The sequence below is a fragment of the Macaca nemestrina genome, chromosome 5 (assembly GCF_043159975.1).
Source record: "Macaca nemestrina isolate mMacNem1 chromosome 5, mMacNem.hap1, whole genome shotgun sequence".
Classification (NCBI taxonomy): Eukaryota; Metazoa; Chordata; class Mammalia; order Primates; family Cercopithecidae; genus Macaca; species Macaca nemestrina.
The window spans coordinates 177,014,732-177,031,457 of record NC_092129.1 but is presented as its reverse complement, the minus strand read 5'-3'; the positions used below and the strand labels follow the sequence as shown (position 1 = coordinate 177,031,457).

General features: G+C 45.1%; 1 protein-coding gene across 13 annotated transcripts in view; it reads left to right on the top strand.

The window, feature by feature from the left end:
* LOC105487377 (ras responsive element binding protein 1) overlaps window positions 1-16,726 on the top strand; it is a 202,500-nt gene that overhangs the window by 120,856 nt on the left and 64,918 nt on the right. For all 13 annotated transcript variants that reach the window (XM_071097680.1, XM_011750832.3, XM_011750821.3 and 10 more), the window contains 3 exons: window positions 5,593-5,711; window positions 10,278-10,401; window positions 11,351-11,563. In XM_071097680.1, the coding sequence (XP_070953781.1) occupies window positions 11,393-11,563 (171 nt within the window). In that variant the 5' untranslated portion in view covers window positions 5,593-5,711; window positions 10,278-10,401; window positions 11,351-11,392. The remainder of the gene's footprint in view (window positions 1-5,592; window positions 5,712-10,277; window positions 10,402-11,350; window positions 11,564-16,726) is intronic.

Below are 16,726 nucleotides of genomic sequence, written 5' to 3'. Positions count from 1 at the left end.
GCAGAGCCTACCTTGCTTGGCTGCTTCTAGAACACAAGGGTATAGAACGTGAAGTGTCCCATCACTTTGCAGAGCAAGCGTAGTGTTTCCGAACTCTTGCCCGCTGCAGCGAACCTTTCAGACTGAGGTGGAAGTCCAGTTTTGCCTCCTGCCAGGGAGAGGAAGGCAGAGGTGAAGGGGGAGGAGAGCACTCCTCCTTCCTGCCTTGACCGGGACGGAAATGGAAAGCCAGGTGCTGAGCATCTGGAAGGGCAGCAGTGATGCAGAGCGAGATTACTAGAAGTCAGAGAATGTGACTAAGGGAGCGCACCTGTGCTCTCCAGCCATGGGCCAGGAGTCACACACTTTTCCAGAAGAAATTTAACAGAGGTCAGAAACTGGATTTATTGCATTGTTCTACCACGCAGCAGCTCTAGGATCTTGGAGACGAGTGTTTGTTTCTCAGCCTTTGTTTTTATGGCTGTACAGTGGGAACAGTCCTCATGGTTGTTGTTATGAGGATTAAATGAGACGATGCGTGTGGCACGTGGCGCTCAAAAATTGTTAGCCATGATTTTGATGGCACAATTAGAGGTAAGTGTGTCCTGGAATTTGGAACCAAGAGCCATGGGTCAGTGGGAGTCATGTGGAACATGGCCGTGAGGGATGGGGTCAGGAGAGGAGTGCAGGCAGATATTCTGGGGCAAGGAACTGAGCAGAGAGGGTAACCATAGGGACTGGTGTGCAACGGGGCCAGAAGGTAGACTGAGGCCAGAGCATGGAGACCACTGAATGGCAGGTTAAAGAGCCTGACGATTAGTCTTTTTGTTGTTGTTGTTGTTTTTGAGATAGAGTCTTGCCCTGTTCACCAGGCTTGAGTACGGTGGCATCATTCTAGCTCAGTGCAGCTTCGAACTCCTGGGCTCATGCAATCCTCCTGCCTCAGCCTCCCAAGTAGCTGGGACTGCAGGAGGGTGCTACTATACCTGCCTAATATTTGAATTTCTGGTAGAGATGTGGTTTCACTTCATTGCCCAAGCTGGTCTCAAACTCCTGGTCTTAAGTGATCTTCCCACTCGGCCTCCCAAAGTGGTGGGATTAGAGGCATGAGCCACTGTGCCTGGCTTGCTGTAGTCTTCAGAGGATGAGAGTATAAGAATGTTCTGGAGCTCAGAAGACACCCAAAGAGGAGGCTGACATATATCTTGGGTCCCAAGTTTGCTGCCCCCCTTCACCTCTGCACTTTTGTCTTGAATGTGCCAAGGGATACATCCCCCGCTCACCTCTTTTTTTTTTTCTTTATCAGAGATGGGTTTTGTGTTTCCCAGGCTGGTCTTGAACTCCTAACCTCAAGTGATTCTCCTGCCTCTCTGTCCCAAAGTGCTGGGATTATAGGCGTGAGCCACCACGCCCAGCTCCCCCCAATCTCTTAGGAGCCCCTTCTCACCCAGGAAGAGAAGATCGGAGTTGGCTGAAGCAGCTCCCGGTGCCCCATGGTGTAGGGGCCTGCTTAGATGCTGAGAGGCGCTGTGTGACACGCTAAGGCTCCTGTCTTACCAAAGCCTGTGCCAGCCACGGGTTGGCGGTGGCGGTGGCGGGGGGGTGACTTTCGTGGGTTGCCGCCCTATCCAAGGCATAGCCTGGACCCTAAGCCAAGAAACACATCAACTTTCTGGAACTCAAAGCCGTCATCACAGCTGTCTCAGCCTTCAGAGCACATGTGAGGTGGTGAGAAGAACTGTTTTGCCCTGAGCTTTGCAGGCAGAACAGGCATGGCCCTCGTGGAACATTTAGCCTGGTTTGATTCTGTCCCCAGCCTAGCCAAGACTCGGCCTGTCCTTCAAGAGATGCCTTTGCTATTTGTCAAGCTCCCTCCTGGCTCAGACCATTTTAGTGTCTGAACTGTGAACTCAAACTCTTAGCCTGTCCTGGGTTGGCCTGAACTGGTTAACTAGGCTCTTACACAGCATGCATCAGCCATCCTAAGTACTTGTGGGCATTGTGGAGGCTCTGCACTGCGCCCCTCCTGGTCAAGTGTTGTAAAACCCACTGCTCTGTCATCTGTGGGTACATTTTTTTTCAGGGCCTCAACCATCATCCTAGGCATCTAAACTTATTCCACATTTCCTGGGGGCCTTAGGTCAGAGTTTAGATTTCACTTCAAGAACCCTGAGGAGGCTAGGCGCGGTGGCTCATGCCTGTAATCCCAACACTTTGTGAAGCCAAGGTGGTTGGATCACCTTAGGTCAGGAGTTTGAGACCACCCTGGCAAACATGGCGAAACCCTGTCTCTATTAAAAATACAAAAATTAGCTGGGCATGGTGGTGCACGCCTGAGATATGAGAATCACTTGAACCCAGGAGGCGGAGGTTGCAGTGAGCCAAGATCACGTCACTGCACTCCATCCTGGATGACAGAATCAGACTATCTCAAAAACATGGGGGGAAAAAAAACACTTCAGGTTCTTGCCTATAATCCCAGCACTTTGGGAGGCTGAGATGGGTGGATCACTTGAGGCCAGGAGTTCAAGACCAGCCTGGGCAACATGGCGAAACCCTAAAAACCCAATTTTAGTGTCGACTAAAAATGCAAAAACTAAAGTTAGCCGGGCGTGGTGGCACACACGCCTGTAATCCCAGCTACCCGGGAGGCTTGAGGCACAAGAATCGCCTGAACCAGGGAGGCAGAGGTTGCAGATTGTGCCACTGCACTGCAGCCTTGGCGACAGAGTGAGACTACATCTCAAAAAAAAAAAAAAAAAAAAAAAAAGGAAAGAAACCCTCTGGTTTTTCAGAAGCTGGGATGCAGCCCTTATCTTTCATCTATTCATTGCTATCTCCTTAGACCTGGAGACCTGCCCCTTAATCTTCTGTTTCTGGCTTTACATAGCATTGTCCCTTATCTCCCCCGGGGCTTGGGGGCTGGCCTTTCCCTCCCCCCACAGAGGGACTTCCGCCCTCTCTTAGTCCTCCTGCCTCCATTGGCTTTGCATAAATCTTGTGGGAGTGCAAATCCAGAAATTCAGCAGCCTCCACCAACAACCAGATCCAGCCTTTCTGTCACATTTCACCTACGGGAGTCATCTTTAGGGCGCTACTAGTCTTTCTTTTACTTTTTTTTTTTTTTTTCCTGAGGCACTGTTGGTGGAGCTAAGGGGTATCTCAAAGTTTCTTCTAATAACTCTTTTGTACTTTTCCACTCTTCAAGCTCTGCAACTCCCTCAGGCCTAATAGAACCCAAAACAAACAGCCTAGTGAACTCTGGCTTTATATTGCAAGACATTCTCAATATTCAAATCATTTACACCCAAGGGCAAGGGGATGGGTGTTTCAAGGTCAAGACTCTCAGCCTAGCCCTCCTTGTTTAAAACCGTCCTCTCCCCCTTGCTATCCTGTGGCTTCCCGGAAGCCACTCGGTGGACCTTTTTTTGAGATGTCTTTTTAAAATGAAGGGAAATAAAATGGAATGAAGGGGAAGTAGCAGGTGTAAATTTTAATGAAAGTCTTAGCTATATGCTAGAAAGTTTTAATTTCAGACACTTGTTCTGACTCTGAAGTGTGTTTATTGTGTTTATGTGGTTTTTTTGAGACGGATTCTCACTCTGTCGTCCAGGCTGGAGTGCAGAGGCGCAATCTCGGCTCACTGTAACCTCCGCCTCCCCGGTTCAAGTGATTCTCCTGCCTCAGTCTCCCAAGTAGCTGGGATTGCAGGCGTGCGCCATGATGTTCACCTAATTTTTGTATTTTTAGTAGAGATAGGGTTTTGCCATGTTGGCTAGGCTGGTCATGAACTCCTGACCTCAGGTGATCCACCTGCCTCAGCCTCCCTAAGTGCTGGGATTGTAGACGTGAGCCACCGCGCCTGGCCTATTTATTTTTTAAAAATTTTTGTTATATCTTTTTATTTTGAAGTGTGTTTTTATTAATTATGCGTAAAACTATGGCTCATGCTATTTATTTGAAGATCTTGGCAGTTTCTAGAAAAAAACCAAATGGCTATTCCTGTCCGGGCTTTGTTCCTAATAAAATTTATCATTAATTAAAATATGAAAAAAGAACAATAACTTTGCTTTAAAAAAAAAAAGGCAATATTTAATTTCACCTTAGATGGGTGAAGATAGTCTGAAAGGATGTTTGTGCATTTCTGAAAACTCCATGGGTATTTTTAATAAAATGGACTTGATTCATAGTTTACAAGATGGCAGGTCATATATCACGCAAAACAGGGATTCTTACCCTGCTGTCCCTGGGTGGGTTTCTAGGGTCCCTGACCCTCCTGGTACTGAATGAAAATGTTGAGTATAGAGTATGTGCATTTTTTCAGTGGGGTGGGGGGCATAATGTTCAGTTTGAGGGTCTCTCCCCTTCTGTGGGACAGGGTCCGCCCCTGTGGGTTAGTACTGAGGTTCATGGTGACAGCTGTGTGGCACAGATGGGCAGCTTGTCTCTAGAAGCTCCAGAAGGGAAATAAAAGTGAGAAAATATGCCAAGCAGTTGTTTCTTCCCCGGTGTTGTCCGTGTGGGGTTTATTTTACCTCTGAGTTTTCTCCCAGTTTTGTGCTCTTCACCTTAGCTGAGGAAGGCTGTGTTGAGAGCAGAGAATGTGGCCACATGCTGTAGCTCTGGGAAATGCTGCATTCCAATTTTCTCCCAGCACAGGGCTTTGAAGCCCTTGACACCCCAGAGCAGACTTGCTCAAACTTTTGAAGGGCACGTGTAATTTGAGACGGTTTCTGCATCTTCCCTACAGAAGGAGAAGGTCTGCATTTGGTCCTATTTGACGTGTGTTAGCAACACTTTCTTCTCACACCTGCAAGAGGATGTAATCATCTCTCCTCTGCTTTAAGGCACTGTTCAGTTGTATATTTCTTATTATTTATTTTTTGAGACAAAGTCTGGCTCTGTTGCCCAGGCTGGAGTGCAGTGGTGCAATCTCAGCTCACTGCGACCTCTGCCTCCTGGGCTGAAGCCATCCTCCCACCTCAGCTCCAGAGTAGCTGGGACCACAGGCACTGCCACCACACCCAGCCAATGTTTGTGTTTTTTATAGAGACAGGGTTTCACCATGTTGCCCAGGCTGGTCTCGAACTCCTGAGCTAAATGATCTGCCCAGTTTTGGCCTCCCAAAGTGCTGGGATTACAGGCATGAGCCATTGCTAGTTGTATATTTCTTAATTTCTTCGACTGTCTTTTTTTCCCCCCCTCTGTTTCTGATAGTACTAATTGCTGCCTTGCTTTTCTCTTCTTGTTAAACTGGCAGTCTGTAGGTATCTGCTGTGAACATGCCATTAGGATGCACGAAGCTCCACCTCCACCGGGGAGCCAGTGGTCCGAGCCATTCTCACATTATGCTGCCCTTGACATTGCTGGAATGTGACTGGGGGAGAGGGGTGTCCTTGTCTGTTCAAGGCACACTCAGCTCCAAGCTCTTACTTGGATGTTGATGGGACAACTCTGGATGGAATCAGCCTGGCTCCTGGCAGCTGGCTTGTAATCGCAGGCAAGGGATGGGAAATGTTTTCTAGTCCTAATTTGTGACTCCCGGTGATGTTGAGCAGAGGACCATTTCTGGTCTTAATCCTCTTTTAACATCATCTTTTCTTGTTTTTGTAGGTTGCTCCGACTGTGTGCTCCAGGAGTGGTGGCTCTGAGGTGTGACCCTGCCCACCTTTGGGCCCAGCCAGGTTCAGCCCCCCAGTAAGGAGGGCAGCTTGATAACACAAAGAAAACAGGTTAGTGAAGTGGTTTTGACTCTCAATGAGTCACAATAATGCTGAACGTCGAGTCTTCCCATGCTCTCCCCTCCTACCCTCCCCACTTCCCTTTTAATTGTCGTCCCCCTTTCCAGGTCCTCCTGAGGCTTTGGTGCAAAATCATGTTGAAATTGTAACTAGGCCAGGCACGGTGGCTGACACCTATAATTCCAGGACTTTAGAAGGCTGAGGCGGGCAGATCACTTGAGGCCAGGCATTTGAGACCAGCCTGGCCAACATGGCAAAACCCCATCTCTATTAAAAATACAAAAAATTAGCCAGGCATGGTGGCGTGTGCCTGAAATCCCAGCTATTCAGGAGACTGAGGCATGAGAATCGCTTGAACCTGGGAGGCAGAGGTTGCGGTGAGCTGAGATAGTGCCACTGCACTACAACGTGGTCAATAGAGTGAGACTGTCTCACAAAAAAAAAAAAAAAAAGGAAAGAAATTATAACTATAACTTGTTAGTTCTTGATCTGATGGGCCTGAAATGTGGGATGAGAAAGGGTGCCAAGGGTTTGTCTCAGGAAGCAACACTTTGGACATCTCATTTTTTTTTTTTTTTTTTTTCTTTTCTCTCCCTCTCTCCCCTCCAAATCCAGACCATGTGTGTTAAAAACTGGAACACCAGGTTCATCTGCTTGGTAATGTTGATCATATCTATGACTTGGGAACTTCATCTGGCTTCCCAGTGCTTTCTGATTCCAGTTGGAAGAGATTATATTAGAATATAACCAGTGATACTTATTTTTAAGAAACAGGGTCTCACTCTGTCGCCCAGGCTGGAATGCAATGGTGTGATCATTGCTCACTGCAGCTTTGAACTCCTGGGCTCCTGTGATCTTCCCACTTGGCCTCCCAAGTATCTGGGACTATATGACACATGCTGCCACACCCGGCTTCTCTTCCCCCCCCTTCCCCCCTCCCTTCTCTTCTCTTCTCTTCTCTTCTCTTCTCTTCTCTTCTCTTCTCTTCTCTTCTCTTCTCTCTTCTTTCTGTCTTTCTGTCTTTCTGTCTTCCTTTCTTTCTTTCTCTTTCTTTCTTTCTTTCTTTCTTTCTTTCTTTCTGTCTTTCTGTCTTTCTGTCTTTCTGTCTTTCTGTCTTTCTGTCTTTCTGTCTTTCTGTCTCTCTTGTCTCTCTTGTCTTTCTTGATGGAGTCCTGCTCTGTCACCCAGGCTGGAGTGTAATGGGGCTATCTCAGCTCACTGCAACCTCTGCCTCCTGGGTTCAAGCGATTCTCCTATCTCAGCCTCCTGAGTAGCTGGGATTACAGGCATGTGCCACTACGCCCGGCTAATTTTTGTAGTTTTAGTAGAGATGGGGTTTTGCCATGTTAGCCAGGCTGATCTCGAACTCCTGACCTTAGGTGATCTGCCCGCCCTGGCCTCCCAAAGTGCTGGGATTACAGGTGTGAGCCACTGTGCCCGCCCCCGGCTGATTTTTATTTTGTATAGATGGGGTCTTGCTGTGTTTCCTAGGCTTGTCTCAAATTCCTGGGCTCAAGCCATCCTCCCACTTCAGCCTTCCAAAGTGCTGGGATTACAGGTGTGAGCCACCACACCTGGCCTTATTTTATAATAATAACATATTATTATTAATACTGGGGTGATGTCAGAAGAAATGTTACAGAGGAAAGAATGAAAAGTCTAGGATTGTAAATATCCAGAAAGAAAAAAATGCTTCGTGAATAGACCATAAAAATGTTAGAAATGATCTTTTATTCCCTGAGATTGAGTATCAGAGGGTTTAGGTTGCTTAGTTGGGCTATTGTTCGAAAATTGTCCAGGATGTGGTTATAGGGTAGATAGGACCAACTAATACTGGCCAGCTTGCTCTGGTTAGATGATCATGTAGAAGAGCCCACATGTTATGGTGGGTTTTTTCCAACATAGAACAATGAACTCCATTGTGCCGTGCAGCATCTTCTTCCCCTTCTGCCCTGCTCTGTGGTCCTGAAGGAAGAACTCAAATAGAAGACATAAGAACAAACTGAAGTACAATCTTGTCACAGCCCAAGGGGCTGGTTGTTGGTTGCTTCTGGAACAAATTCTCAGGGATGAGGCCAGTGACTCTTTTCTTTCTTTCAAACAGTGTAGCTGGGAGTTTCATTTTATTAATTACGCTTTCAGATTAGAGATGAGTCTCTATTTTTTAATTGCTATTTACTTAAAATAGGAAAAGGAAGTAAATGTAAGTGATCTCGGTGTCATCAGTGGTTAGTGTCACACTTTATACTTTATCCCCAAGGAAGAAATATATTTAGCAAATATTTTCCTGCCCAGTCAAAATGGGAAACAACAAGGCTCTTCTCCTTTTCAAGTGGGATAAGCTTTTGCAATTTTCAGCCCTTACATTGATTGACTATACTGACTGTTGCTAGGCTTTCTGTATTTAAGACACTTAGGTAGTTTGCAAGAATGTATCTTTGATAACATGACTGAGAATAATTCTTACTGGCAATTTGGCTCTGTTTAGTGAATATGTTTTTGTCAGTTTACTTATTATTTCCCTCCTCTCCAGTTTCTTCCCTTATTCAATGATATAATTAGAATTTTTTTTTAATAACTTACAATTTTACATTTAGTCTTAAAGGTGTTTAACCTGTTCCCAGACTTGAGCAAACTCTACCACATTTTTCTTTTCTTTTTCTACACAGACACACACACACACACACACACACACACACACACACACACAGATTTTGTGGTTTGTTTGTTTTTGCTTTTACAATTTGAGATGGGGTCTTGCTGTTTTGCCTAGGCTGGACTTGAACTCCTGGGCTCAAGCAATCCTTCCGCCTTAGCCTCTGAAGTAGCTGGGAGTAGCCCTCTTTTCTAAATGTAGTAATGTGACAAAAGCAAGATAATCTTCAAAACTCATAGTATAAATTGGTGGAAAGTTTGTAACAATTACAGGAAAGATAGATTTCTAGTTAGTTATGTTATAATTTTCTGTACATTAAAATTATGAGGGAGATACACGTATATAAAAGAAGGAGGTGAATTCAGTATTGAAGGTATCCATTTATGAATCAAGTACGTAATTACGTGATTGATTACAAAAACTCTAGGAAACTGATGACTCTCTTTTTAGTAGTCCATTAAGAAAAAAGTATGTGTACACACTCGTGTGCACTTTGTGTCTACATGTTTTTTCCCTATAGAGAAATTGCCCAAAGTAAACCTTCAAAGACAGTTAAAAACAGGAAGTTTGAAGCACAGTTCTTTTTTTTTTTTTTTTTTTTTTTAATTTTTAAAAATCATCTGTAGAGATAGGGTCTTGCTGTGTTGCCTAGGCTGGTCTCGAACTCCTGGGCTCGAGTGATCCTCCCACCTTGGCCTCCCAAAGTGCTGAGATTACAGTTGTGAGCAACTGTGTCCGGCCTGAAGCACAATTCTTCATAAATTTAAGGGGTTTGCTGGCATGGGGAAAGGCCATGGAAAGATGAGAGTGTAGATTTTTTTTGGCTGTAGCTTTCCTCTCTTTATGGAGAAAGATGGGGGCAAAGAGGCTGGATCCACAGTCTCAAATTGTATGTTTCTGCAGTTAGTCCTTTTACCTACCAGTTGGAAAACCATTTGATTCACACTTTCAAAATGTCTGTTAACAAGGAAGGCACATCTTGTCTCTTTACAAGACAAATACTTTCCCTAAGATTCCCTTTTGCCCGTTTGGTAAGAATTTAGGCTGGTGCCGCACGTTTATAACTGCTCTGGGTGGTACCATTTCTCACATGCTGGGTCATATCCCCTAAAGTTGGAGGAGGAACCCATGAGAAATCATATTCTTTCTTGTGTTGTTCCTACACATTCTCTTTACAGCGAGATGATGAGCTTGATCTTCAGCTGCTGTTGTGGACTTACATAATTTATTAGCACACAATGTGAGATAATAGGATATTAATATCCTACTACCTTATGGTAGGGCTTCAGCTAAAGAATATCCTCCTAGATAAAATGAGGGAAGTGTAGACTTCCTACCTACTGACTGGACCTGTAGCCATAATAGTTCTAGTTGCAAGGAACACACATGGCTTGAAGAAGTAAATTGTGACACGGCCATGGGCCATAGTTTTCCCTTTGGTCATTCTTTTCATGTCGCCAGGTTTCTTTTAGGTCTGTCCTGAGAGGGTCTAAACTCAGCCTTTAGTGAATGCCTGAACTGTTGTGTCTTTGGTTACTTTTAGGTGAAGGCATGAGATGAGTCAAGTGGAGCCTGAGCATTCTTGCAAAGGACTGAGGCACAGTGTGAAAGAAAATATGATGTATGGGTATAAATATGAGCTTCAGAAAGTGAAATTTTACTGCAGAGTCCTTTTGGCTGTTGGGAGTGTGCATAACAGGCAGTACTGTAGGGGTTAAGATAAGGTTGAGAAACAGCTACAGAATGTGGTTTTGGAAGAAAGAAAGGCAGATGTTGCCTCTCATTTGTACTCCTTGCAGTGTTGTGAATATAGTGGTCTAAGATTATAGCAAATAAATGATAACAGTTTTTTCTTCACTAAGTGAAAAGATGTTCACTTTGGACCTTTGCTTCCCTTCCAGTGTCAACGAGTACTACCGAGAGAAGAAGAAAAGAGGTCAACACAGACTCATTTTCTACTCCATGTGAATGATAGCTACAGCAGGGGGAAGTTTCATAGTCTATCAATTGGGTCAGAAAATGGAGGTAATCAGCAGTGTGGTGGGGGGGGTTCTTCTTTCCATTTTCTAGGGTATGTTACCTGCTATATATATATATATATATATATATATATATATTTTTTTTTTTTTTTTTTTTTTGAGACGGAGTCTCGCTCTGTCGCCCAGCCCAGGCTGGAGTGCAGTGGCGCGATCTCGGCTCACTGCAAGCTCCGCCTCCCGGGTTCACGCCATTCTCCCGCCTCAGCCTCCCGAGTAGCTGGGACTACAGGCGCCCACAACCGCGCCCGGCTAATTTTTTGTATTTTTAGTAGAGACGGGGTTTCACCGTGGTCTCGATCTCCTGACCTTGTGATCCGCCCGCCTCGGCCTCCCAAAGTTCTGGGATTACTGGCGTGAGCCACCGCGCCCGGCTATATATATATTTTTAAGAAACAGGCTTTTATATGTCAATTTGAAATTTGTAACTCTGATAGTGTTGGCTTCTCAAATCTCTTATAAAATTCAGGCTCCCCATCAAAATCACTGTATTGCAGCAGTGGAGTTTAATGAAACCCGATGTTTCTCATCACTAGTTTTAGGTCTAAAACATTTATGTAGTAGTAAATGAGTCTAGGTTCTTAGGAGGGTGCTGGCAGGGTGGTAGCTTTCTGGGCTTTGTAATTGTTAGCTTGGCCTTTCCCACTTCTGCCTAACCCAGATTAGGAAAGGTAAAGAAACCTGCCTCTCATGAGTTTGAGTCCTGTTGGTAGTGCACACTCAGAAAGGAAGCAAGGTTACTTAGTCCTTGGTGTGCCGAGACTTGGTTTAGATGAAAGCTTCCATCATTCTGGGAGTGAATGTGGCCTTTAACTGGAGAAAGACAGTGTTGGATGTTTTTGACCTGAGTTACAATTAGAGTAGCCATGGCCAGTGCCCCCGGCAATGACAGAAGCCTAAACTTCCCCATGATCACATCAGCAATTTCCAATTTTCAGTTTTATGGCAGAGGCTTCTTAGAAGCTTAAACCCCTGTCCCAATGACGTCAAGTTCGCCCGTTGGCTTGGAAGGTTCAGACCTGTCTTCCATCAACACCATGATGTCGGCGGTCATGAGTGTAGGGAAGGTCACAGAGAATGGCGGGAGCCCCCAGGGCATCAAGTCCCCCTCGAAGCCTCCAGGACCAAATCGGATTGGCAGAAGGAACCAGGTAAGTGTTCACACCTGGTGGTGACCTCTGGTGGGTTCAATCCATGAGAATATTGGGAGATGTTTCCCAGTTTCCTATGATAAAACCTTGGAAGAATATGGAATAAAACGGGTATACCCAGAGGCCTTAATCATTTTTCAAGAGCAAAATTTTCATGACTTATGTTAGTTTCCTTTCGTGGAGAAAGTTTTCTTTGCTGTGGTGTCGATGTTGGTGGAAGTGCCCTTATTTTTGGCCCCACCATTGGATTTTAGCTCAAGCTTTCTTCACGTGATGGCCATGGCAGGGAATGTGACTGATTTCTCTGCTGTGCTGTGGTTTGTTTCCTCATTCACACAGCTGGCTATTTTTAAGTGTCTTCAGATTAGATAGCAAATAAGTACTGCCTGTGCTGGGGCTGCTGTTTAGCTTTCTATCCTTGAAAAAGCACAGAATTTGGCTTCAGATAATTGCACTTAAGATGCTGTTTAGTCATCTTGAATTTTCATTGGGCATCAGATCAGGAGAACACGGTAAAGTAAATAGGTGGAATTGAGAAGGGTTAATGCTGTTATGAAAGTTAATGTCTTCTCTACTGGGAAATAAAATGAATCTTCAATGTACAAATGGGACATTTCCTTGAAAAGGTGTTGCTATCTTGGCAACATATTGTTGAACAGAGGGTAGGTGGAGGAAGGAGGCAGAGAGTGAATACTTCTCATTTCATCTCTGGATCCATGTAATACGAATTGACTTCCTTGTGTTTAAGTTTGGTTTAACTGATTTAATGAGGCTATACTAAATCCTTGGAGAGAAGGAGGTCTTGCATTTGTCTAGGAACCAGAGATGGATGAGAAAGCAAACCTGCTGGGCTTTTGTGAACTCATTTTCTTTTTTATAAATAATCCTACTGTGGCTGTCCTTATACAGAATTCTCTGAGTATTAATATGATGGTTTTCTATACATTCTTAGAAGTAGAGCCTTAATTAAAGCTTCTGATACAACTTTTCCTACAAGAAAAGTTGTACCAGCCCCAAACCCTGCCAGCGGTGTGGGGGAAGATGCGTTTCTCCACACCTTGCTGAGGGATGGGGACCTGGCAGAGGTCAGTGATGTTTTAGCATTGGAACATTGATTCCTTTCTCTCTTCTTTTTTCCTTTTCTCCTCGTGCCTCTCTTCCTATGGGTGCCTGAGAAAATACTCAGCCTGTATGACTGTGGCCTGAGTCGAGAAGGAGCGCTAGCTCTGAGAAGAAAAGGTTTATTTCCACTCTCATGTGACTGTCCATCTATCCATCTCTCCATCCATCAACCCATTGGACAATATGTACCCAGTTCCTATATCCAGCTAGCTGCTGTACCAGGTGCCAGGCATTTGGGGAAGAATAAGACAGACAAGGTTGTCGTCCTCATCCTTCTGCTCTACCAGGAACAAGTGAAGTAATAGGAAGAGCTTTTCCTCAAATAGCTCCAAGTTGTCCCAAGTCCAGCCTCCAGATCAGAGACCGTGGTTAGGGCCCTGGAGGATGCCCACAGCACCCCCCATGTTTGCATGCTAACTGGAGGCTGTCTCTTCAGGTGTGAGGAGGCAATTGTGCAGGTGGTGCAGGGCCGCCTTTCATCCCCCTCCCTTCTTCTCCAGGGATCTGGTATCCTGAGTTTGCTTTTGAAATGGAGGTTCTGGCTAGAGGTAGCCTGGTAAATATAGTTCTTAATCCAAAAGACAAAAGTCAGTGGGGAGAGAGTATGGGGAAGAAGGAAGCAGGCTCCTTACCTGTGGACTAGACAGGGAGGGCTGAGAGAGGGAGCCCGGGGAAAGTCCCATCGATGTGAGCTTAGAGTTCCAGGAGAGATTAGCCACAGCCGGATGCTGACATGGGTGCCAGATTGTTTCATTATGGAATGGTTCGTTATCACATTAGCTGCTAATTTTATCTTTCAACTCAGGAGGTGTGCTCCTTCCACCAGCATGACTGCAATAACTGGATTCAAAATTCTCCATTAGGGTGCTGGGCGTCGTGTCATGTCTCTAATCCCTGCTACTTGGGAGGCGGAGGTGGGAAGATTGCTTGAGCCCAGGGGTTCAAGGCCAGCCTGGGCAATATTATGAGACCCCCATGTCTTATAAAAAGCAAAAACAAAATTCTCCAGGAGGGCCTCTCTTCCAGTATCACAGTGCTTTCTTTTCTTGGAGGTTCATTTTATTATTAGTATTATTTTTTTTTTTTTTAAATAGAGACAGAATCTCTATTTCTCACCAGAGCATGGTTGATTCCTAATTTCACAAACTATACAGCTAATGTGTGTAAGCTGCCTTAATTACTGTGATATCTGGCTTTGCTTATTTTTTTAAATTATAAAAAAACTTTTTGTAGAGACAAGGTTTCACTATGTTGCCCAGGCTGGTCTCAAACTCCTGGGCTCGAGCGATCCTCCCACCTCAGCCTCCCAAAGTGCTGGGATTACAGGTGTGAGCCACCATGCTTGACCTGGTTAGTTTTAAAAGGTTACGTCTAGGTCTGTAGACCTCCTCCCAGGTAACTTGGATTTTGGGGACCTGTATGATGGCTGGCAGCAAAGCACTGCCAGCCTCAGAGGTTGGGGTGTCAGTTCATGAGTCACCCCAGAGTCAACACAAGTCAGCCCCACCAGCCACACGGTGTGCCTGCTGTCTATTGTAAGGTGAATGCAAGAGGATTTTTAAAAAACATTTGTCTCCCCATGGCTGGTCACTTGGAGGCCTTTAAAAAAAAGTATTTACATCCTATTGGTGACTTAAAAAATTATATATATGTAAAATTGTCTATCTACTAATTTGACAACAATACCCCGGAGATGGAACTCATCCCCAACTTTTGGCCTGGCTGTGAGATATCCCTCCTTGTTAAATCTTATTTTGTTGCTGTTGCTTTCGTTTATCCCCACACCCCTGCCCCATGGGGGTCCTTGGCCAGCTCTACTCCGACTACAGTTGTAGAACTGGACTGAGAAAGTGTGACACCCCCTCCCCCCATTATACCTCAGAAAGAACTAGAAGTATGATAAATGAGTAAGAACGGGAATTTTTTTTCCCACTGTTTCTAGGATGTTCATGTTTTGTAGAATCCATATTCTTAATTCCTTCTGAGAGTGAGAAAATGTGGAGCATACCTAATTCTCAGACCCAATTCCATAGATTAGAAAAAAGTTTTGGCCAGGCACGGTGGCTGATGCCTGTAATCCCAGCACTTGGGGAAACCGAGACGGGTGGATCACCTGAGGTTGAGAGTTCAAGACCAGCCCGGCCAACATGGCAAAACCCTGTCTCTACTAAAAATACAAAAATTAGCCGGGCATGGTAGCACACACCTATAGTCCCAGCTACTTGGGAGGTTGAGGCAGGAGAATCGCTTGAACCCGGAAGGCGGAGGTTGCAGTGAGCCACAATCGTGCCACTGCACTCCACCCCGGGCAACAGAGAGAGACTCCATTTAAAAAAAAAAAAAAAGTTCCTATTGCTCAGAATGAGACTTGTTTGTCTTTGAAGAGGAGTGAGAGAGAAGGTGGCTGTGAGCTAGACATCATCATGCCTTCATTCCACCTGTCTGGTTTATGGCGCCATTTGTTTTTATAGTCTTCAGGGTGACTTTTATTTTCATCATCTCTCATAAGCAACCACCAGAGTGTTTCCTTTCTGTGCCTTGGGGTTAATCGTTCTTTTGGTCAGACTTTTATATAGCATAGTGGTTTAGGGCATGGACTGTGGAGCAGCTGACCTGGGTTTTAATGCTATGCCTACCACTTAATAGTTCTCTGACTTGAGGCAGGTTACTCGCCTCTGTGTACCCCAGTTTCCTCGTTCAGAAAATGGGATCTGTAATAATGCTTGTCTATTAGTGGTTGTGAAAAAACCTGATGGTTCTGTGTAGAGTTGAGCACATGGTAAGTGCTCAATAATTGGTGTTATTTGCAAGGAGCAGAAACTCATTCAAATGAATGCAAGTAAAAAGAGGTCTATTGAAAGATGCCCGAGGATAGGAAATGACCCAGAGCCTAGACAGAGCATCCAGCCCTAGGGACAGTGCCCTCCATCCCATTGGGTTAGCACTGACATCTTCCACACTGCTTTCTCCTGACTTGAGCTTGCCCAGGTGCAAGCCTCCTTGGGTTCAGCTCTACCTCTCCATGAACTTTCAATTCAAGTGCTCATAATCACCCAACTTAGTAACTTAGCCATCCTCAAACCTGGGCACATGTCACCATCATCTGGGGAGCTTGTGAGACAAACAGATTTCTGGGGTTCTACTCCCCCCAACCCCAGTCTGCCAATGACTCTGATGTGGCATGTCCAGAATCTGGTTAAATGCATAGAAAAAGCCCCCCAGGTGATTCTGCTGATCTTGAGAAATCTCTTGAGCACCGCAACTCCAAATTACTGGGAGAGGCATCCAAGCCTAGGTCCAGTTAGTTTTGAGTATGTAGACAGGAACCCGTGGTGCTTAGGGACTGTGAGGGTGAGGAGGCAATGATGCACACAGCCTAGAACTCTGCATGAATTATTTGGAAAGAGGATCTGTAGCATAGGGTTAGTGAACGACACTGGCTTTTTCTTAAAAAGGCAAAACATACTGCTTGACCTGTGCATTCTGAGGGAACATAAAAGGAGCCCCCTCAGCAAGTAGTAAACTGGTTCTTTTGTCACCTTCTGTGGAAGTCTTCAATTTGGGTTGGCATTCCTATCAAAGTTGTCGTGATGAGGACAGCAATTTTCTGTGTGATGTTTTTGTTGATTATTTATGAGCAGCATTAAGCAGGTGCTAGCAGTGGGCAGAGGAATCACAGCATGCCCACTGGGTGCACAGCTAGGCACTGAGGGCTTCCCTCTCGGTAAGGTGGGCTCTTCTGTTGAGAACCTTATTATCTCTCATGTGTTCTTGGAGACCTTGAAACCTGTTGGAAGATAGCCCAGGTTGGGCTTGGGGAGAAATGTATTCTTTTCTAGCTCTTCCATGAGTCAGTGCTTAATTTTTCACCATCACGGATGATGAAGTGGTGTCTGTGTAATTAGAATGCTAGTATTTATTGAGTACTTACTATGATCCCAGCACTGTTCTAGTGTTTGGTGTGTGTTACTTTAACCTGCATCACAGCATGGTGTGGTACTGTTTTTCCCATCTTTCAAATGAGGAAACTGAGGCAGACAG